This window comes from Oncorhynchus masou, chromosome 12 (genome assembly GCF_036934945.1).
Source record: "Oncorhynchus masou masou isolate Uvic2021 chromosome 12, UVic_Omas_1.1, whole genome shotgun sequence".
Taxonomy (NCBI): Eukaryota; Metazoa; Chordata; class Actinopteri; order Salmoniformes; family Salmonidae; genus Oncorhynchus; species Oncorhynchus masou.
Genome location: NC_088223.1, coordinates 84,860,190 through 84,883,378, shown reverse-complemented (window position 1 = coordinate 84,883,378; position 23,189 = coordinate 84,860,190). Strand labels below are relative to the sequence as shown.

The 23,189-nt window shown below is 44.5% G+C and overlaps 1 protein-coding gene across 1 annotated transcript in view; it reads left to right on the top strand.

Moving 5' to 3' along the window:
- LOC135550966 (gamma-aminobutyric acid receptor subunit beta-2-like) overlaps nt 1-23,189 on the top strand; it is an 87,199-nt gene that overhangs the window by 34,784 nt on the left and 29,226 nt on the right. Inside the window, exons 4-5 of the mRNA XM_064982275.1 lie at nt 8,757-8,977; nt 22,330-22,412. Of these exons, the coding sequence (XP_064838347.1) occupies nt 8,757-8,977; nt 22,330-22,412 (304 nt within the window). The remainder of the gene's footprint in view (nt 1-8,756; nt 8,978-22,329; nt 22,413-23,189) is intronic.

Sequence of the window (23,189 nt, the reverse complement as noted above, 5' to 3'; positions counted from 1 at the left end):
AACTGGACTGGAGTGTGGACCTCAGTTCATCTTTCAATCACCCAGGTGGGTATATGCTCCTAAAAACAAATGAGGAGATGGGACAGGCGGGACATGCAGCGTGTCAAACAAGTTCTATTTTAGCGCCTGGTAATGCAGGCGCATGTGACTTGAGCGTTGTGGTCAGCATGTTAGGCTGCAGTGGCCACTTACCGAGGTATGGCATGCCTGAAGCACTTGCCCTGAGTCTGAGAGGAGCAATACATTTTTGGGGAAACTTTAAAAAGGTAGAAATGAAAAAGATCTTCAGGTTTCAAACTTCATATTGCATACTCATACTCTTGAATGTGAGGAAGTTTGGTTTTAAGACCGCGGTAAGGGCCACACTGAACCATTGGACATCTGATTTTTCAATACAAAGCCAACAGCTGCGAGGGAGTCTGGAGACTATAATTGTCTTCCTCGCAGGAAGCCCAGCTCACATAAATCTAGCTCTCAGTTTCTCTCCTCTAACTTAGTGATGCTCATTACCAATGCTGTTATGACAGCTTCCTCCACACTGATACTGGCTAGCACCGCTCTTCTGGTGATTCTCAGCAGCAAGAGAATCAGAGATGGAGGCTATAACACTCCTCTCCTCCAGAGAGATGGAGGCTATAACACTCCTCTCCTCCAGAGAGATGGAGGCTATAACACTCCTCTCCTCCAGAGAGATGGAGGCTATAACACTCCTCTCCTCCAGAGAGATGGAGGCTATAACACTCCTCTCCTCCAGAGAGATGGAGGCTATAACACTCCTCTCTTCCAGAGAGATGGAGGCTATAACACTCCTCTCCTCCAGAGAGATGGAGGCTATAACACTCCTCTTCTACAGAGAGTTGGAGGCTATAACACTCCTCTCCTCCAGAGAGATGGAGGCTATAACACTCCTCTCCTCCAGAGAGTTGGAGGCTATAACACTCCTCTCCTCCAGAGAGATGGAGGCTATAACACTCCTCCAGAGAGATGGAGGCTATAACACTCCCCTCTTCCAGAGAGATGGAGGCTATAACACTCCTCTCCTCCAGAGTGATGGAGGCTATAACACTCCTCTCTTCCAGAGAGATGGAGGCTCTGGAGGCTTCCAGAGAGATGGAGGCTATAACACTCCTCTCCTCCAGAGTGATGGAGGCTATAACACTCCTCTCTTCCAGAGAGATGGAGGCTATAACACTCCTCTCCTCCAGAGAGATGGAGGCTATAACACTCCTCCAGAGAGATGGAGGCTATAACACTCCTCTCCTCCAGAGAGATGGAGGCTATAACACTCCTCTCCTCCAGAGAGATGGAGGCTATAACACTCCTCTCCTCCAGAGAGATGGAGGCTATAACACTCCTCTCTTCCAGAGAGATTGAGGCTATAACACTCCTCCAGAGAGATGGAGGCTATAACACTCCTCTCCTCCAGAGAGATGGAGGCTATAACACTCCTCCAGAGAGATGGAGGCTATAACACTCCTCTCCTCCAGAGAGATGGAGGCTATAACACTCTCCTCTCAGGCTCTCCTCTCAGGTACCACTGTTTCCATACAATAACAGCAATGGGGTGACAAGGGGGACTCTCTTCCCTCAGCCTAACAAGCCACAGCCATAATACACTCTTGATTCAAATGTGGGGTCTGTCCAAAGTCTTGACAGCTGGGTGAAGTAGGGTGTGGAGATGCAGTGTATTGCAGGAAATGCCTACAGTGATTATCTAATAGCTCACACCAGCCTCCATCATATTGCAGAAGATGTCATAATGATGTGAATACTGCTGGTGTAATCCAACCTGCTTCACACACAAACACACAATGCCTGTTCATTCCATTTTCTATCACTTCTATTGTTATTTTTCTAATGTTGCAACACTGAACATGGTACTGTGGTACAGACACTAGAGCCTATACATAGCTCGTCTCACAATATCTCACTGTGATGTGTTGTCTGTAGAGTACATGGACCACAGACTGATTGATATGATAGATCAGTCTAGTCAAATCCAAAAGTGAGAGTTCATACTTCAAGAGACTTTCTCATCAGAAAGAGAGAAGAACCCCATGCCTGATATTTAATAGATCATAGCAAAGAGCACGACTCAAACACCATCATTAAGTTTGCCGATGACACAACAGTGGTAGACCTGATCACAGACAATGATGAGACAGCCTACAGGGAGGTCAGAGACCTGGCCGTGTGGTGCCAGGACAACAACCTCTCCCTCAACGTGATCAAGACAAAGGAGATGATTGTAGACTACAGGGTAAGGAGGACTGAGCACGTCCCCATTCTCATCAATAGGGCTGTAGTGGAGCAGGTTGAGAGCTTCAAGCTCCTTGGTGTCCACATCACCAACCAACTATCATGGTCCAAACACACCAAGACAGTCATGAAGACGACAAAGCCTATTCCCCCTCAGGAGACTGAAAAGATTTGGCATGCCTTCTCAGATCCTCAAACAGTTCTACAGCTGCACCATGGAGAGTATCCTGACTGGTTGCATAACTGCCTGGTATGGCATCAGCTCGGCCTCCGACCGCAAGGCACTACAGAGGGTAGTGCGTACGGCCCAGTACATCACTGGGGCCAAGCTTCCTGCCATCCAGAACCTCTATACCAGGCAGTATCAGAGGAATTGGCAAAGACTGCAGCCACGCTACTCATAGACTGTTCTCTCTGCTACCACACGGTACGCGTGCAAAAGCCTTCTTAACAGCTAAACAGCTTCAATCCAAAAGCCATAAGACTCCTGAACTGCTAATCAAATGGCTACCTGGACCATTTGCATTGTCCCCCCACACCCCCTCTTTATGCTGCTGCTACTCTCTGTTTATTATCTATGCATAGTCACTTTAACTCTACCTACGTACATATTACCTCCAGTACCTCGACTGACCTTTGCCCCCCACATTGACTCTGTACCGGTACCCCCTGTATATAGCCTTGCTACTGTTATTTTGCTGCTGCTCTTAAAGTTTTGTTGTTTGTAATTTTTTATTAACACTTATCTTTCTTAAAACTGCATTGTGGGTTAAAAGCTTGTAAGTGAGCATTTCACTGTTGTATTCGGCGCATGTGACAAATACAATTGTATTTTACTTGATTAAATGCTAGTGTGTATTGATGAGTGGAGAGGGAAATGTAATATCGCTCGATGCGTTCACTCGCGTGCCAAACAACATGTGCTGGGCTTTGCTGCCATGGAGTCTTCACAAACTGCATAATGTCTGATCAACTGGGATTTATCTCAAGTGTTGGGAGGCTGCACGTGCAGTGGCCTGTTTAGTACAGTACTGTATGTTATCCTCAACCGCCACCAGCCATTAGCAGACACACAAGTGTCTCCATTTCCTGTGCCCTTACTTACCTTTGGCCCACGATCGGGCAGACTGGTTAGTTTGGCCCCTTGTTAATATAGGACCAGGCTGACTGGTTAGTTTGGCCCCTTGTTAATATAGGACCAGGCTGACTGGTTAGTTTGGCCCCTTGTTAATATAGGACCAGGCTGACTGGTTAGTTTGACCCCTTGTTAATATAGGACCAGGCTGACTGGTTAGTTTGGCCCCTTGTTAATATAGGACCAGGCTGACTGGTTAGTTTGGCCCCTTGTTAATATAGGACCAGGCTGACTGGTTAGTTTGGCCCCGTGTTAATATAGGACCAGGCTGACTGGTTAGTTTGGCCCCTTGTTAATATAGGACCAGGCTGACTGGTTAGTTTGGCCCCTTGTTAATATAGGTCCAGGCTGACTGGTTAGTTTGGCCCCTTGTTAATATAGGACCAGGCTGACTGGTTAGTTTGGCCCCTTGTTAATATAGGACCAGGCTGACTGGTTAGTTTGGCCCCTTGTTAATATAGGACCAGGCTGACTGGTTAGTTTGGCCCCGTGTTAATATAGGTCCAGGCTGACTGGTTAGTTTGGCCCCTTGTTAATATAGGACCACGCAGACTGGTTAGTTTGGCCCCTTGTTAATATAGGACCAGGCTGACTGGTTTGTTTTAATATAGGACCCCTGACTGGTTAGTTTGGCCCCTTGTTAATATAGGACCAGGCTGACTGGTTAGTTTGGCCCCTTGTTAATATAGGACCAGGCTGACTGGTTAGTTTGGCCCCTTGTTAATATAGGCTCCAGGCTGACTGGTTAGTTTGGCCCCTTGTTAATATAGGACCAGGCTGACTGGTTAGTTTGGCCCCTTGTTAATATAGGACCAGGCTGACTGGTTAGTTTGGCCCCTTGTTAATATAGGACCAGGCTGACTGGTTAGTTTGGCCCCTTGTTAATATAGGACCAGGCTGACTGGTTAGTTTGGCCCTGACTTGTTAATATAGGACCAGGCTGACTGGTTAGTTTGGCCCCTTGTTAATATAGGACCAGGCTGACTGGTTAGTTTGGCCCCTTGTTAATATAGGTCCAGGCTGACTGGTTAGCTTGGCCCCGTGTTAATATAGGACCAGCCAGACTGGTTAGTTTGACCCCTTGTTAATATAGGTCCAGGCTGACTGTTTAGTTTGGCCCCTTGTTAATATAGGACCAGGCTGACTGGTTAGTTTGGCCCTGTGTTAATATAGGACCAGGCTGACTGGTTAGTTTGGCCCTTTGTTAATATAGGACCAGGCTGACTGGTTAGTTTGGCCCCGTGTTAATATAGATCCAGGCTGACTGGTTAGTTTGGCCCCTTGTTAATATAGGACCAGGCAGACTGGTTAGTTTGACCCCTTGTTAATATAGGTCCAGGCTGACTGGTTAGTTTGGCCCGTGTTAATATAGGACCAGGCTGACTGGTTAGTTTGGCCCTGTGTTAATATAGGACCAGGCTGACTGGTTAGTTTGGCCCCTTGTTAATATAAGTCCAGGCTGACTGGTTAGTTTGGCCCCTTGTTAATATAGGACCAGGCTGACTGGTTAGTTTGGCCCCTTGTTAATATAGGACCAGGCTGACTGGTTAGTTTGGCCCTTTGTTAATATAGGACCAGGCTGACTGGTTAGTTTGGCCCCTTGTTAATATAGGACCAGGCTGACTGGTTAGTTTGGCCCCTTGTTAATATAGGACCAGGCTGACTGGTTAGTTTGGCCCCTTGTTAATATAGGACCAGGCTGACTGGTTAGTTTGGCCCCGTGTTAATATAGGTCCAGGCTGACTGGTTAGTTTGGCCCCTTGTTAATATAGGACCAGGCTGACTGGTTAGTTTGGCCCCTTGTTAATATAGGTCCAGGCTGACTGGTTAGTTTGGCCCCTTGTTAATATAGGACCAGGCTGACTGGTTAGTTTGGCCCCTTGTTAATATAGGACCAGGCTGACTGGTTAGTTTGGCCCCGTGTTAATATAGGACCAGGCTGACTGGTTAGTTTGGCCCCTTGTTAATATAGGACCAGGCTGACTGGTTAGTTTGGCCCCGTGTTAATATAGGTCCAGGCTGACTGGTTAGTTTGGCCCCTTGTTAATATAGGACCAGGCTGACTGGTTAGTTTGGCCCCTTGTTAATATAGGACCAGGCTGACTGGTTAGTTTGGCCCCTTGTTAATATAGGACCAGGCTGACTGGTTAGTTTGGCCCCTTGTTAATATAGGACCAGGCTGACTGGTTAGTTTGGCCCCGTGTTAATATAGGACCAGGCTGACTGGTTAGTTTTGCCCCGTGTTAATATAGGACCAGGCTGACTGGTTAGTTTGGCCCCGTGTTAATATAGGTCCAGGCTGACTGGTTAGTTTGGCCCCTTGTTAATATAGGTCCAGGCTGACTGGTTAGTTTGGCCCCTGTTAATATAGGTCCAGGCTGACTGGTTAGTTTGGCCCCTTGTTAATATAGGACCAGGCTGACTGGTTAGTTTGGCCCCTTGTTAATATAGGACCAGGCTGACTGGACCAGGCTGACTTGACTGGTTAGTTTTGCCCCGTGTTAATATAGGACCAGGCTGACTGGTTAGTTTGGCCCCGTGTTAATATAGGTCCAGGCTGACTGGTTAGTTTGGCCCCTTGTTAATATAGGTCCAGGCTGATTGGTTAGTTTGGCCCCTTGTTAATATAGGACCAGGCTGACTGGTTAGTTTGGCCCCTTGTTAATATAGGACCAGGCTGACTGGTTAGTTTGGCCCCGTGTTAATATAGGTCCAGGCTGACTGGTTAGTTTGACCCCTTGTTAATTTAGGTCCAGGCTGACTGGTTAGTTTGGCCCCGTGTTCATATAGGACCAGGCTGATTGGTTAGTTTGGCCCCTTGTTAATATAGGACCAGGCTGACTGGTTAGTTTGGCCCCTTGTTAATATAGGACCAGGCTGACTGGTTAGTTTGGCCCCGTTTTAGTACTTTTAATAGACACTGTTAACACACTTCGAATGCAATACTATTGCTCAATTGACATAACAATGACCAACAATGAACACGTTACTCACTATAAATAGGGGATTTCCGATAAACAATGAAAACATTAACCGGAAAAGGAATGACAAACATAAACAACTATGATAATGATAACCAGACTCATTTGTTCTTTCAATGTTACAATACACAATGTTTTACAGGACTAGCGATAACATAGTTATGGCAGCAAACATGTTAGGAATAAACTTTGCAACAAAACACTGAGTTAATGTGGGGAGAAATGGAGTGAAATGCTGGGCGTGAGTCACGTGACGATAGCTCACTGGCACAATCTTTGCTTTCAAGCCCCCCTTCCCAGTCAATCCGTTTAGCCCAGTAGATATAGAGATATCATCATATTCGCAACCAACAGGCATATGGAAAATTGATGCTTGGCCTGAGATCCTGTGTTGGGAGAAGATGAGCCAGTCGTGACAAAAGTGCCCCGAGACAGCAAGTCTCCCCAAGTTTATTTTTCATGGATGGATTGCTGTGCTTCTTATTGTTAGCGTGACAGGAGCAGGGTGTTGGTTTGTTCCAAATTCACTCTGACAATTTTCCAATGCTCCTTGACTAACCCCACATGATTATTCAGCTGAAATGCAAAGGGCTCTTCAGCTCTAATTTTGTCAAATGTTGTTTTAATGGAGAATATTGTAAATCATTTGCATTAACTCATAAGTCAATAAACTTGCTTATGAGGAGTCAGGACCAGGCTAAGTTACTGAGGATGTTAAAAACCTGAAGTAGTCAGTATATATGATGTGGGGTCATATTTTTTAGCTTGTTTTTCTATTAAACTTGTTGATGATACTATATATCTACAGTACACAGATGTACAATACACATACCATATTGCTGACGTTGCTTCTAGAGGCCGTATGAAACTCTGCTTCTAGAGGCCGTATGAAACTCTGAAACTCGGTAGTGAACGAGGACATACGATTTTTTACGCGCTACAGGCTGCAGCACTCGGCTGTTACAGTTGACCGGGGCAGCTCTAGCAGGGCAGAAATTTTACGAACTGACTTGTTGGAACGGTGCCATACAATGACGGTGCTGCGTTGAAAGTCACTGAGCTCTTCAGTAAGGTCATTCTACTGCCAAAGTTTGTCTATGGAGATTGAATGGCTGTGTGCTCGATTTTATACACCAGTCAGCAACGGGTGTGCCTGAAATAGCCGAATCTACTAATTTGAAGGGGTGTCCACATACTTTTGTATATATAATGTGTTTACACACATTTTTTGCTTAAACCTTGTTTTACAATGCAGTGCAGACAGCTTTTAGGCAAAGCCATCTATTTGACGACATTTTATGAGAATGTATAATGCCAAGGGATGATCTGAAACTTTAGGCTCTTGCTACTGAAATCAAAACATGCTTTTTTTATTTGGGCATGGTGGAATTTGTTATGCAGGTTTGTAGTAGTATTATGCCGTTGCAGACAACATTGAAAACCAATATTAATTTATTGCTAAAATAAATGTTTTGAGGGTCACAGAGAGGTCAAGAATTCTGTCAAAGTGTCATGGTTACAGGCCACAAAAGACACAACTCATGTCGAGTTAACTTGAATGATTCTCCCCTGGTTCATACACACTCTCTTCTCCCACTCTCTTCTTCCTCTCTCTTTCCCCTCTCCTCTCTCTCTCCCTCTCACTCCTCCCTCTTTCTCCTCCCTGAACCACTTAGTCACCCTTTACCTGACATGATCCCTCTGCTTTCAAGTTAACATCATCTACTATAGAAAGTGATCTGAAAGATAGTGGGACGATCTTTGAACACAAGGGGCCAACATCCTGATCCCTGGGCCCCAGTAATCTATATGTATATAATATTATATCATATAATATTCTCTCTCTCTCTCTCTCTCTCTCTCTCTCTCTCTCTCTCTCTCTCTCTCTCTCTCTCTGTCTCTCTCTGTCTCTCTCTGTCTCTGTCTCTCTCTGTCTCTCTCTCTCTCTCTCTCTGTCTCTCTCTCTCTCTCTCTGTCTCTCTCTGTCTCTCTCTCTCTCTCTCTCTCTCTCTCTCTCTCTCTCTCTCTCTCTCTCTCTGTCTCTCTCTCTGTCTCTGTCTCTCTCTGTCTCTCTCTCTCTGTCTCTGTCTCTCTCTGTCTCTCTCTCTCTCTCTCTCTCTCTCTCTCTCTCTCTCTCTGTCTCTCTCTGTCTCTCTGTCTCTCTCTCTCTCTCTCTCTCTGTCTCTCTCTCTCTCCCTCTCTGTCTCTCTCTGTCTCTCTCTCTCTCTCTGTCTCTCTCTCTCTCTCTGTCTCTCTCTCTCTCTGTCTCTCTCTGTCTCTCTCTGTCTCTCTCTGTCTCTCTCTGCCTCTGTCTCTCTCTCTCTTTCTGTCTCTCTCTCTCTGTCTCTCTCTGTCTCTGTCTCTCTCTCTCTCATCCACAGGACTATACATTGACTATGTATTTCCAGCAAGCTTGGCGAGACAAGCGGTTATCCTACTCGGAGATTCCCCTCAATCTCACCCTGGATAACCGAGTAGCGGATCAGCTGTGGGTCCCAGACACCTACTTCCTAAATGACAAGAAGTCTTTTGTCCATGGTGTCACAGTGAAAAACAGAATGATTCGACTCCATCCAGATGGAACCGTGCTCTATAGCCTGAGGTAATGTTTGTAATGTTTCATAATACATCTTTTTTTAAATGACTTGGCATTACTTAGGAGAATTACGCAGATATCTGAAATTAATTTTGGGATATAGCTTATCCCTAACTCTAACCAATGTAGGCAACCTAGTGAGCTGGTTGACTTAGTCATAGTTCATAGTCATCCGTCTAACTAGCCAACCGTATGAGAGTGTATGGTCCATATCCTTGAATTTTCAAGGTCCAGAATAATCTCTCTATCTGATCTCTCACTGAACTGACTAGTCCTATCAGACAAGTGGGAACTGCAAACCTTGTCCTCTACTATCCTATAACTTATCTTACTTCCTAATTACATGCAGCACTACTATTAAAGCTATCAGTTATCAAGTTAAGACTCAAGTACAGACTGTGTGAAGTAAAAATGTTTATTGAAACAGGTGCAGGCAAACGACAGGTCAAGGCAGGCAGGGGTTGATAATCCAGAGTAGGAGCAAAGGTACATGACAGTCAGGCTCAGGGTCATTGACAGGCAGAGTTCAGTAATCCAGAGGTGGAGCAAAGACACAGGACGGCAGGCAGGGTCAGGCAGAGTGGTCAGGCGGGCCGGTACAGGGTCAGCACAGGCAAGGGTCAAAAACCAGGAGGACGAGAAAAGAGAGGCTGGGGAAAGACAGGTGCAGATAGGACAAACATTGGTAAGTTTGACAAACTGGCACAGACAGACAGAAAACACAGGTATAAAAACCCAGAGGATAAGTGGGGAAGATGGGCGACACCTGGAGGGGTGGAGACAAGCACAAGGACAGGTGAAACAGATCAGGGCATGACAGTATTCCCCCCCCTCTAGGGACGCCACCTGGCATTCCACCTGGGTGGATACCTGGTTGACTGGGGTGCCGGTGGTGAAAGTCGCGATGAGGGCTGGGTTCAAAATGTCTTTAGCGGGAACCCAGCACCTCTCCTCCGGGCCATAACCCTCCCAGTCAACCATGTACTGGAAACCCTTGCCCCGTGGTCGAACCCTCAGGAGGCTTCTCACCATGTATGGTGGCTGGCCATCGATGACACGGGGGGAGGGATGGGCCTAGAAACAGAAGACAAGGGGCAGCCGGACATGGTTTTGATTGTAGACACAGAAAAGGTAAGAAAAATACGGAGGGTACAGAGCAACAGAGGACAAAGAGCTGGGGCTAATGATCTTGAAGTCGGGGGGGAGGTTTTGTCTTCCGGGGGTGTAGCCGCGGCACTATAGCGGCGTACCAGGGCCTCAGGCTTGACCTTCTTGGATACCGGTCAGTGCTGCGGAAGTGAAGTTGCTCAAGCCTTACTGAGACCTTCCTGGAGGTCCTGGTTCTCTGCAGAGCAGGCAGACAGATCTGGGGCAAGTCCCCAGGAAGATGACCCAGGGCAGACAGATCTGACTTCAGGCAATGAGTGTGGCATGACAGGCTTCAACCCATGATGGCGCCAATAGCCCAGTCATTGGAGGGATTGTGTCGCTGGAGCCAAGACAATCCCAATACCACGGGAACCTGCGGAGACTCAACAAGCAGGAAATCATCTCGCTGTGGTTCCCTGATACTCGTAGGTTGACAGGGGTGGTCTGGTGGGTGACCCGGCCTATAGAGCGCCCGTCCAGTGCACTAACACCTATGGAAATGGAGAGGGGTTGAATGGGGATGCCCAGCTCGGACACCACGGTAACATCCGTGAGACTTACATCGACCCCTGAGTCAATGAGTACCTAGAGAGACTTGGACTGGTTGCCCCACAGCAGGGTGGCATGGAGAGGGGGGCGAATAAGGGGAAAAAAACAATTATCTTTAAAACCCATTACTCCAACGAATGAGCTAGGTCCCTTGAAGGGACAGGTAGACACAAAATGACTGGCCATACCGCAATACAGACAACTCTGGGTTTCAAGTCTGCGTATGCATTCGGCTGGAGATAGCCTAGCCCTGCCGAGCTAGGCTGTCTCCAGCCGAGACAGCCCAGCCCCATCCCTCAGCTTTTTACCAAAACAGGGGTGGGGAGCATGCTTTGTCATTGTTTCACCTGTTCATTGCCTCTTTAATTGGAATCTTAAATGGATTCAGTAAGTCTCGTGTTTCCTGATCGCTGATGCAGCCACTGTGCACAAATATTCTACATTTTCAAATTGGCCAAACTAATTTATTCGCTATTGAGCCGCCAATTCGCCTGCAGAGTGATTACAAAGAGAACACCACAGGCTTTTGTGCTCCAATGAGTTTTCATGAGGCACCTTTTGTTGACATTCAGAAACAGTGTTTTTGCTACCGATATAACTTGCAGCCTGGATTGATATTGAAAATTGAAATTCACTCATTCAAAGGAATGTATATAGCTCCAACTCAACAATAAAGATGCTCATTGACTTTTCGAAGGAAAGTCATTGAAAAGAGAAAACAACAGAATTTGCGAAGTTAAGGAAGGTGCCTTTCTGTAAGTTTGTACAAGCTTCGATCGGCTACAGTACAGTCTGTGGTTTTGAACATGATTGCTCTTTGTTCAAGTAGCTGTTGTCTGAGTTACTGCAGAGGAGCACAAAGCACACTAGTCCAAGAAAAACAAAAGAAGTATAGAGAGAAAATATGGAGAACTGATAGTACTGCTAGCACTGCATGTGCCCAGCACCGGGGGTGACTTGAGGTAAAATAGAACTCTCTCCCGCTCTTTAGAAGATGACAGAATGCACAGTGAAAATGTTAATAGAGTTTTCATCTATATTCTTCGTAGCTGTCTATTTATCACCACAAACTGATGCTGGCATTAAGACCACACTCAATGAGCCATAAGCAATCAGGAAAACGCTCATCTAGAGGCGGTGCTTCTAGTGGCCGGGGACTAGTGCAGGGAAACTTAAATCCGTTTTACCTATTTTCTACCAGCATGTTAAATATGAAACCAGAGGGAAAACAACTCTAGACCACCTTCACTCCACTCACAGAGACGCTTAAAACGCTCTCCCTCGCCCTCCATTTGGAAAATACCTATTCTACTGATTCCTGCTTACAAGCAAGTATTTAAGCAGGAAGCACCAGTGACTTGGTCAATAAATAAGTGGTCATATGAAGCAGATGCTAAGCCACGGGACTGTTTTGCTAGCACAGACTGGAATATGTTCCGGGATTTTTTATTTATTTAAACTTTATTTCACCTTTACTTAACCAGGTAGACCAGTTGAGAACAAGTTCTCATTTACAACTGCGACCTGACCAAGATAAAGCAAAGCAGTGCAACAAAAACAACAACACAGTTGCACTTAAACAAACATACAGCCAATAACACAATAAAAACATCTATGTACAGTGTGTGCAAATGTAGAAGAGTAGGGATGTAAGGCAATAAATAGGCCATAGAGGCAAAATAATTACAATTTAGCATTAATACTGGAGTGATAGATGTGCAGATGATGATGTGCAAGTAGAGATACTGGGGTGCAAAAGAGTAAAAACTAACAATATGAGGATGAGGTAGTTGGGTGTGCTATTTACAGATGGGCTGGGTACAGGTACAGCTATTTACAGGTACAGTAAGCTGCTCTGACAGCTGATGCTTAAATTTAGAGATGGAGATATACGTCTCCAGCTTCAGTGATTTTCTGCAGTTTGTTCCAATCATTGGCAGCAGAGAACTGGAAGGAAAGGCGGCCAAAGAAAGAATTGGCTTTGGGGATGACCAGTGAAATACAGTATTTGTAGTTGTCCACATATTCTAGGTCAAAACCGTCCAGAGTATTGATGCTGGACGGGTGGGCAGGTGCAGGCAGCGATCGGTTGAAGAGCATGCATTTGGTTTTACTTGCCTTTAAGAGCAGTTGGAGGCCACACTTGCACAGTGTCCAAAGAAGGGGCAGAAGCATAGAGAATGGTGTCGTCTGTGTAGAGGTGGACCAGAGAATCACCAGCAGCAAGAGCGGCTCGGCTTGCAAACTATTATAGACTACAAAGGAAGCACAGCCGAGAGCTGCCCAGTGACACGAGCCTACCAGTCGAGATAAATTACTTCTATACTTGCTTCGAGCCAAGTAACACTGAAACATGCATGAGAGCATCAGCTGTTCCGAACATCACGCTCTCCGCAGCCGATGTGAGTAAGACCTTTAAACAGGGCCACATTCACAAGGCCGCAGGGCAAGACGGATTACTAGGACATGTACTCCAAGCATGCGCTGACCAACTGGCAAGTGTCTTCACTGACATTTTCAACCTCTCCCTGTCTGTAATACCAACATGTTTCAAGCAGACCACCATAGTCCCTGTGCCCAAGAACACTAAGGTAACCTGCCTAAGTGACTACCGACCTGTAGCACTCGTACGGCAAGCGGTACCAGAGCGCGAAATCTGGGTCCAACAGGCTTCTAAACAGCTTCCAATCCCCAATCCAGCTTCTATCCCCAATCCATATGACTCCTGAACATCTAATCAAATGGCTACCCAGACTATTTGCATCGCCCCCCCCCCCCTATTATTTTACGCTGCTGCTACTCTCTGTTATTTTCTATTCATAGCCACTTGAATAACTCAACCTACATGTACATATTACCTCAATTACTAACTAACCGGTGCCCCCTTCACATTGACTCTGTACCAGTACCCCCTGTATATAGCCTCGCTTTAGTGATTTTCTGCTGCTCTTTAATTATTTGTTACTTTTATTTCTTAATTTTTGGGGGCATTTCCCTGTAAGGTGAACCTGTTGTATTTGGCGCGTTTGAGAAATAACATTTGATTTGATTTGAATTCAGAATTTATGTTACAGATGTTACAGGTGTATGATCTTAATTTGACTGTCCTGTTGCAGGAGCACTTTCCTCCATTGCAGCAAATGTAAAATTTGTAGTGTATTTGAGTTTTAAGAAGGCGTCAGAAGTGAGAAATTTGAAATTTCAGACTACAAAAATGTCCATTAATTATATTCCACATAATAATTGACATGTCCTGTTGCTGCAGGATTTTGGCTCAAATTAAGATCCTACATCTGTAATAATTATGTATTTGCTCTCATAGAATGGGGAATGACACTTTAGCATTGGACAGGTTTGTGTTGTCTATCCATGAGAAATAACATTAACCCATGTCACAAACAGTCATCAGAACAGACCAGCAGTAGGAAACCCAAGGTGACCACACACAATGACCTCAATATGGTGTGAAAATATATCCAGGGGAGACGTGCTGATACCTGTGTGTGAAACTAGAACAGACAGCAGTAGAAGTGAGCTGATGGGACGTGTGGAATCTGTTTGTTCTGTTTGTTCTCTCTCTCCTTCCCCTACGGCCCTGGTCCCTCTTCCTCCTTGAGGCCTCTGCTCTGACCTCAAACTTCTGAAGCTCCAGTGGGGTTCTGGATCCTAGTGAGATCCCACACTGTACACGGAGTACACTGAGCCTGTGCCAGTGTCCCATCGCGCCATCTGGCATTTGAGGTCACAGTAGGTGGACATCCATATGGGGCTCAGTTGGCCCCGCTTGTAGTCAGTAACCGGCCAGCAACCGCAGGGTGCATGTGACGTGTCTAGTGCAGTAGTGCCTAGGTAGAGGTTAGTTGTTTGCCCGCTTACCAGTTGCTTGGGTACTCTTGCTTACAGCTCGCTGCCGCCGGCTAGCCCTTGTGGTGAATTGGGGAGCAGCTTCATGCACAAGTCTCCCCTTGTTGGTACAAAGCCTCTTAATGACCAAGACTCCTGTCGGGCCTCCTCGCGGCGCCACACGTTAACTGGTTGTCTTGAAACTCTAGGCTAACTGGCAGGGGATCTCGGAGCAGCAGTTGGCCCCAGAGATGCATCTGTGTGGACATGTCCTAGTAGCCATCAACCACCATCCCACTGCCTTGTGCGCTAATCTGGTACGACAAAGGCTAGTGAAGGCAAGGGAAGGCTAGGGAAGGCAAGGGAAGGCAAGGGAAGGCAAGGGAAGGCTAGGGAAGGCAAGGGAAGGCTAGGGAAGCACACTCTGAGAAAAAACAGACTGGTTTTCCGGCAGCCTCCTTCAGCTGTGGAAGATACTGGTCGTCCTTGCCACTGGAATTTCACCTTCCTGCAGTGAGGTAGTGCCTTCGGGGATTGCGCACCCTCAGCGGCTCTTTAAATAACTTATTTTGCACGGTTATCCACTTCTGACCTCGGTGAAGCCATCAACCAGCCATTAACCGGAAACCGGACTAAAGTCCGAGTTGGGGTGTCTGGTGATGGGGCAGGAGTGAATGCACCGGAAGCCCTTAATCAGACCCTTACAAGCCAGCTGCACAGGGCTATGATTGGACTCTACAGTCACCAAAGGATTCATCGATAACTCAGAAGTGGAAGTCATCATCGAATACGATGGACCACCATAAGCAAGTCAGTAACCAAGCAACCAAGGATTATGTTGGAAACGTGAAAATGATACTTAAAATTAATACTTAAAACAAATATTCACAGAGACACACAAAACATTCACGTGCGCACGCACGTGCACACACACGCACACCACTGGCCTACCACTGGCGTACCATTGGCCTACCACTGTACTGTATGTGTACACATTCCTTTGTAGACTGTGCCAAAGGCGTTTGCTTAAGTTCTACCCCATTGAATCCATCTTGACACAGAGATCAGAAAGTTTCTGGCAAGTAACCGGCAATTTGCTCCTTGGTTAAACACTTGGAAGTCAGAAACCTTCAAAAGATGCATCAAAGGGAAATTACTGCTGACAAAGACAGGGTGACCGCAGGCGGAAAGAGAACATCCATCTCAACCTTGGAGGCTTTAAGGAACATGCACACTCCTGGGTGCAGAACGTCTGGAGTGTGTAATTTGAAACAGCAAGCAATATATATTCTTTTCCATTTCTTCATTGATATTAACTGGCTTTGTGACAAGACTCTCTGTGTTATGCGAGAGTTTGGCCTGCTACAGGTCCAATGTAGCTGTTTTTATCTCAATATCTCTTGGTAAGAATTAAGTAAGTACCTTGCAGTGATTGTTTTCAATTAAAATTGCAAAAAAGAAACAATTTCTTAAGCAAGAATTTTTAGCTAGGACTGTCCGGGAGTGGTCTGAGTGGGGAGGGGGAAATTGTTATTGTCAGATAGGTTTGGAACTCTCTTGGTTATTGGGCTATTATCTCATTTAATCTCCATCCTACCAAAAATGCTCCATCCCACCAAAACAGGCTGAAACAGCATTATCATCATTTTCACAATTTCATAGTATTATTCCATCCTGTTGGAAATACAATATATATAAAACACAGGAAATCATGTTTTTGACTACACTGGGACTGTACCTTCAACTGCACCTACAGAAACAGAGCTTCAATGTATTGTACATCACTTTTCTGCTTTTACTTAGCCCCTTGAGGCGATATAAGAGTAACACTGTAAACTGGTCATCTCTGTATACCCGTCGCAAGACCCACTGTTGATGCTTATTTATAAAACCCTCTTAGGACTCACTACCCCCTATCTGAGATATCTACTGCAGCCCTCATCCTCCACATCCACCCGGTCTGCCAGTCACACTCTGTTAAAGGTCCCCAAAGGCACACACATCCCTGGGTCGCTCCTCTTTTCAGTTTGCTGCTGCTAGCGACTGGAAGAGCTGCAACAATCTCTTCATTCAAAGACTCAATCATGGACACTCTTAATGACAGTTGAGGCTGCTTTCATATATTGTTGTCTCTACCTTCTTGCCCGTTGTGCTGTTGTCTGTGCCCAATAATGTTTGTACCATGTTTTGTGCTGCTACCATGTTATGTTGCTACCATGCTGTGTTTTCATGTGTTGCTGCCTTGCTATGTTGTTGTCTTAGGTCTCTCTTGTCGTGATGTGTGTCTTGTCCTATATTTATATTTTATTCATTTTTTTATTTTAAATCCCAGCCCCCGTCCCCGTTTGCTTTTTGGTAGGCCGCCATTGGTAATAAGAATTTGTTCCTAACTGACTTGCCTAGTTCAATAAAGGTTCAATAAAACATAAAAAAAATTTTTTTTAAAACACAGAAATACAACCCCAATCTGTATGTGGCCTCAAATCACTGCCATACTCCCTCCTGTACACTTCTGTTTACCATATCTATTTTGGCAGGACTGTGCTTATATCAGACTAATGATAGGTCAAGGTATCAAGTTGTGATTGATATCTGGAACATTTTCTCTAGTGCTGTAGATCAGTGCTACATTATCTGAGAGAAATAAACAGAGGCAATTGACAGGCGAAGTGACATCAGATGGGGAATCTGCAGGCCTAGTTTTCTGTTTCCCTGGTGGGAGATTATCTGATGGGACACTCCACTGTCTGATGATCTATTTCACAGAACCCCAATCCCTCTCACTGTGTAGTCCAGTGGGGACATAGGTACAATAGAGTACAGTAGGTGTTCAGTGTATTGAAATGAGATGTTTTCTCATCACAGGTAACATAAAGGGACGTTCTGCGGCATGTAAATGTTACACTTGAAACCCTTCATCATGTGATGATGTAGGTTTGACAGCCGCTTACTCATGCAAAAGTATTTTCGCTTTGCTACCACTGTGAGAGCATCAATCAACCATTCTTTGGTCTGCTTTCATGATCACAAATAAGTTGCCTGTTATCTCTCTGGTAGAGAAGGACGGTGATGAGGAACAATGTGTTCACTAAAATGTGCTATTCTAAAGAACACGACTATAAGTGTGCCCCCTGAATGTGCGCAAGAACACCATATAATTCAATGGTAATGCATATTTAATTTGTGGCAAATTAGCTAATAATGACCTGCTCGCTAACGCCAACTATGTAGCTACCTGAAATAGGGTATGAGAGAACACCCGTCATTCTGATTAATGGGAAATATGAAGAAAAGGCCCAAGCGCACCCAGATGGCCCAGTTACTGGTACTTGAAATCAACTAGTGGTTGACCAAGATACTAACTTATAGTAGATTCTTGGCCCAGCTCTCCAGACTGTGATTCTTGGCCCAGATCTCCAGACTGTGATTCTTGGCCCAGATCTCCAGACTGTGTCTAGAGACGGAGGGTGTTGTACCCTGTGCTCACTCCTGTGGTGGAGCAGAGCTGAAGGATGCATCGACCTTGCCTCAGCTCGACTGCAGTCTAGGGACGATGGTGGGTGATAGAGAGGGACAAGTGTGAAGGAGGCAGGGAGGAGAGGACTATCTCTCCGCTGTACCACAGAGGATTGGGCTCCAAGTTGAGCCTCTCCGCTGGCCGGGATGTATCAGTGTCGTCAGGTGTGCTTAGACGATTGCCCATGGTGCCGTGCAGATCCGTGGCTGGCTGGCAGCACCCACTGTGGGCATCCACCTTCTCACGCAAGACCACAGCCAGAGAGAGTGACTCCCTATAACTCACCATCTATCAACTCCTTCTGTTCCTGCTTCTGCCTGATGAATACACTGACCTTATCTATTCACTCATGTCTGGTATTACAGTGTAGGACTCGGACCAGTTCCAGTATGATAAAGACTGACTGGCCCTCTGTGGATGATTGACTTTGTTCCGGCCAGAGGTTTCTCCTGACCACCAACCTGATCAAGAACAACTCTAGTCCCTAGTTATAAGAAAAGTAACCATTCTGTCTTACTTACAGGGTGTAGAATCATGCTCCTGTTGCTGATGGAAATGTTATTGGAGCAAATCTCTGGCAGGCCTCTTATACAAATATAACAAGTCCCCTGTGTTGGCACTAAAGAAATCATTTTAAAAACAACCACATTTTCATTTAAACATGCAATATATTCAGTATTTGAGTCTGAATTTCACAAACTAGAGCTCTCCCAAGGTTTCTGAACCAGTGATAACAGGGCAGAGTGTTCCCCTTTTAAGCCCCCCAGTATACAGAGACAGAGAGTCATTTGCTTTAAAGGTGCCCTGTCCCCCTTGGGTCACACAAGACCTTGCATAAATGTTCGACAAGTCTCCAAAGTTACCGTTTGAATACATTTCTCAAAGTATTCTACTCAGTCTGGGTAAACTAAGGCGGCCAAGTATTCACAACCCTAAAAGCCAATTAAATATGCATTCAGAGTGCATTGTGTTTTCTAAAAGAACATCACAGTAGGTCAGACATTTGGCTTACAAATAGGAGTGTGTACAAACACATACACAGACTGTGGGAAATGTGAGTTTATTTAGTCAGCTTAACATCTCAGCGTGCAAAACTGATTGAAAAATGACCTCATAACAAGAAACTAGTTGAAATGACAGGTCACCCCAGATGGACTGAAGATTTAAATCTATACACTTATAGATCTTTATGTAGGGTGTCCACCTACTCTGCTCAGAGTGGGTGAAAACCCGCTTTGGTGATGAAATTTCACTACCTTATGTTATAAAATATATATTCCAAGACAAATAGGATTATTCATGTTCTGAATTGTTCAAAAGCATATCCAAAATGTCAGATTTCGTGACCTAATACATCCGTTAGTAAGCACCGGGCTCTGTTGACAGAACGGTGCCACTTTTTCGCAGCAACTTCTGAGGATTTCACGTGAGGTGTTCAAAATTATTTCTGCATGTCGCAAAAAGCTAAATTAGCAGGACATGAGCTGAATTGAATGTAAAAGGCTTTGAAAATAAAAGGCTTGCTGTATGCACAGTGCTCCATTAAAATTTCACAGAGATACTGTCACGTTCACTGTCTTCGAACTCCCTGTCATAGATGAGCCAAAGAGCAGCGTGCATGTAATTACACATCTTTTAATAAAGTGAAACTTTCACCAAAAAAAAACAGTTAAACAAAAACCGACACGACCGTGACGCGACCGTGACGCACACAAACACACACAGAAAATAAATAATTACCCACAACATAGGTGGGAAAAAAGGTTGCCTCAGTATGATTCCGAATCAGAGACAACGATAGACAGCTGCCTCTGATTGGGAACCACACGCGGCCAAAAACAAAGAAATAGAAAACATAGAAAGCCACCCAAATCACACCCTGACCTAACCAAATAGAGAAATAAAACGTCTCTCTAATTTCAGGGCGTGACAGATACCCTTGTTTTTGTGAGAAGCCTTCTAAAAGGAACAGGAAATTCTCATTAATATGAAGTGTATACTAAAATGTCATTTCTCAAAAACTATCGTACCTTTTTATTGTTTCATGTCCTGCGGATTCAAGAAGGAAGATGAGTTCAACGGGAAAGTGAGCCTGTCAAAAAGCCTTTATTCTCGCACAGCATCCAGCCTAGCTGACGTGATGCTGTACAACTTGCTTACTTCAGTCACCCTCATTTTTGCCATCCTGCAAGAGTAAAAACCCCAATCACTTTTAATACCGATTATGAGACATGACGTTTGGACCATCGGTTTTCTTAGAGGATTATCTACACAATTAACATATTATTTTACCCATTGGCCAAAATATGCATTTTTGATTGGACAACCTTCTATATGCCTACCAGTATTTGGCCTGTAAAATAATTAGTGCTCAGGTTTAATGGTGGTTTGGCAGCTGGGGCCTATAACTAGATCCATTCCACACCTTTCCAGGGTTATATGATTTCCATTTGTCATTTGAAGGACTTCCCTGAGTGAGCTTTAATGCTGGTGATAATGAACACTGCAAGAGAAGAAATTGACATTTATGTTAATAATCTGGATATTAAGGCAGTAAATATTTAAAACACAAATCAGACAGTTTTTGCAGGAGGCTAGACATTTGCAGAGAACTATTTGCAATATTTTCTACTGTACGATGCAGCTCTGTTTTTCAAGTTAATTTCCAGTCATTAAGTTATCTTCACAACACTGACTAGAGGGCACGGGAAGTTGACTTTGAGATCTCAACATGTTCTTCACAAGGTATTCACGGCATCCATTTTCTTTTATCTCGTTGAGTTGTGCCAGTAGACTTCCACCTAAGGCACTCTTCCCACTCAACCGATTCTGGCAGCTGAGATCTTTACAAGATGAAAAGAGTTTGTCCTCTCACCATCACCCTCATCTCTTGCCTCCCTGGGATATCTATGTCTTGTTAGTGGGCTCTGTCAGTGAGAATATGAGAGATGGACTGTAAGCCAGAGTTTTTACAATTACTAGCATGAACTCTTAGACCTACGCTTTGACATACATAGAGTATGCTTTCACATATGACCTCAAGGCAATTCTACTTTCATATTAACGTATTTGATGTGCTAAGGTTATTTTGAATAATATATTCCCTTTCAGCATTGCTTTTATAAGTTTATAAGTCTGTAACTCATTCTGGATAAGAGCATGTCGCTTATGATCCGATTACATCAGAGCTCTCCAACTGGTCCTGGAGTACTACTGGTTATCTGGGCTTCATTCCAGGCCTTCAGTAACACACCTAATTCAGCTAATTAGTTGACTGAAGACCATAATTATGAAAAATATGAAAACGCATGAAAAATGTATGCAATCACCTCTGTAACTCATTCTGGATAAGAGCATTTGCTTAAATGACAAATCTTTCTGGAATATAGATAGTGTGGGGCTATTATCAGTAGCTGGCCTGGGAATCCCTGTAGTGAGCTAGTCTGTGATTCACCTCCCAGGTAAATGGAACTTGTACAGTTTGATTATTTTAAGAATCTAGGACGAGGATTAGGTTTGGCCTTTTAATCCTTAAATCCATGGGCTGCACCCACTGATGCAGAATCATGTAGGGCTTGTTTAGTGGTTCTATAGTCGTGTAGTGCTTATTTATCCGACATCACAGGCTACTGCATAATGAGAGTTGGCTAGAGGAAAAGTGAATATTGAGGCGTGCAGCTGTAGGCTTACTCACCTGTTCTATTTACAAGTATACACCACTGTAGACCGGTTCGTTCCGCAAAGTCCATCGCTGTTAAATCCCAGGTTGTTTGTGTTTTCTTTCTTTGCCACGTGTCTGGGAAACATTGAAAATGAATTAGCTATTTATTTGAATTGTCTAATATCTTGCTGGAAGTGCTGCTGCAGCAGTGATATACTGTAGCTGCTAAACAAGGTGGAGATAATCTAGAGATTTACCCAACGTTGATTTAAATGGGGATCGATATCAGCTCATGGTTATTGTCGACTTCATCACACTATTAACTATATCTGTGCACTGACAAGATATGAGAGCAATAGATTAGGAAGAACCTCCTGAGGCTGCTATAAAAAGTCATTAAGTAGCCATATGTGCCTTTACTTCAAGGATGTGGTAGACACAGGCACCAGATACTGATTGAGATTTTGATTGTAGCTAATAATTAATGTCTTCATGCTACTCGGCCCAGGTTCCTTGGTCCTAAAGCTCCACTTAAGAAAGTACAGCGTGAAGTTGGGATCCCATCGGCAATACCACCTGAACCTTCAAAATGACATCCTTGGTCTGTACTGACTCTTGACAATGTCTTTTTCCCTTCAGGATCACCACTACAGCAGCTTGTATGATGGACCTGAGACGATATCCGCTGGACGAACAAAACTGCACACTGGAGATAGAGAGCTGTGAGTATCTTTCTTTCTCGCTTTCATTTCAACTCAATTACATTTCATTGGGATCTATCTTTCTCGCTTTCAATTCCACTCAATTACATTGCATTTGATCTATCTTTCTCGCTTTCAATTCAACTCAATTACATTTCATTTGATCTATCTTCCTCACTTTAAATTCAACTCAATTAATTTCAGTTGATCTATCTTTCTCGCTTTCAATTCAACTCACTTCAATTTTATTTGAATTGATATGAATGGGAAACAACCTGTGCCAAACCAATGCTCTCAACCTGTGCCAAACCACTAGTACTGTATGTATAAGGAATCCACAAAGTTGAAGACACAACTTCAAGTCAGTTACTATATTTGGGGTGGCAGGGTAGCCTAGTGGTTAGAGCGTTGGACTAGCATCCAGAGAATGTTGCAAGTTCAAACCCCCGAGCTGACGACAAATCTGTCATTCTGCCCCTGAACAGGCAGTTAACCCACTGTTCCCAGGCCGTCATTGAAAATAAGAATGTGTTCTTAACTGACTTGCCTGGTTAAATAAAGGTAAAATTAAAAAAAAAAAATAACACAATAATATCTCAAGCATTGACAACTACTCATGGACATGTACAGTAAATTAATCCTCATGAGGGGAAATGAATAGTGTTTCCTGTCAGTAGATTTGTCAGTGAAACCTAAAGCACCAATTCAAGAATACTATGTTGCATCACTTCAGAAATTCAGGGATTTCTGCATTACAATGATGTACAGATATTAAGACAAAAGGCTGCCAAGGTCTAC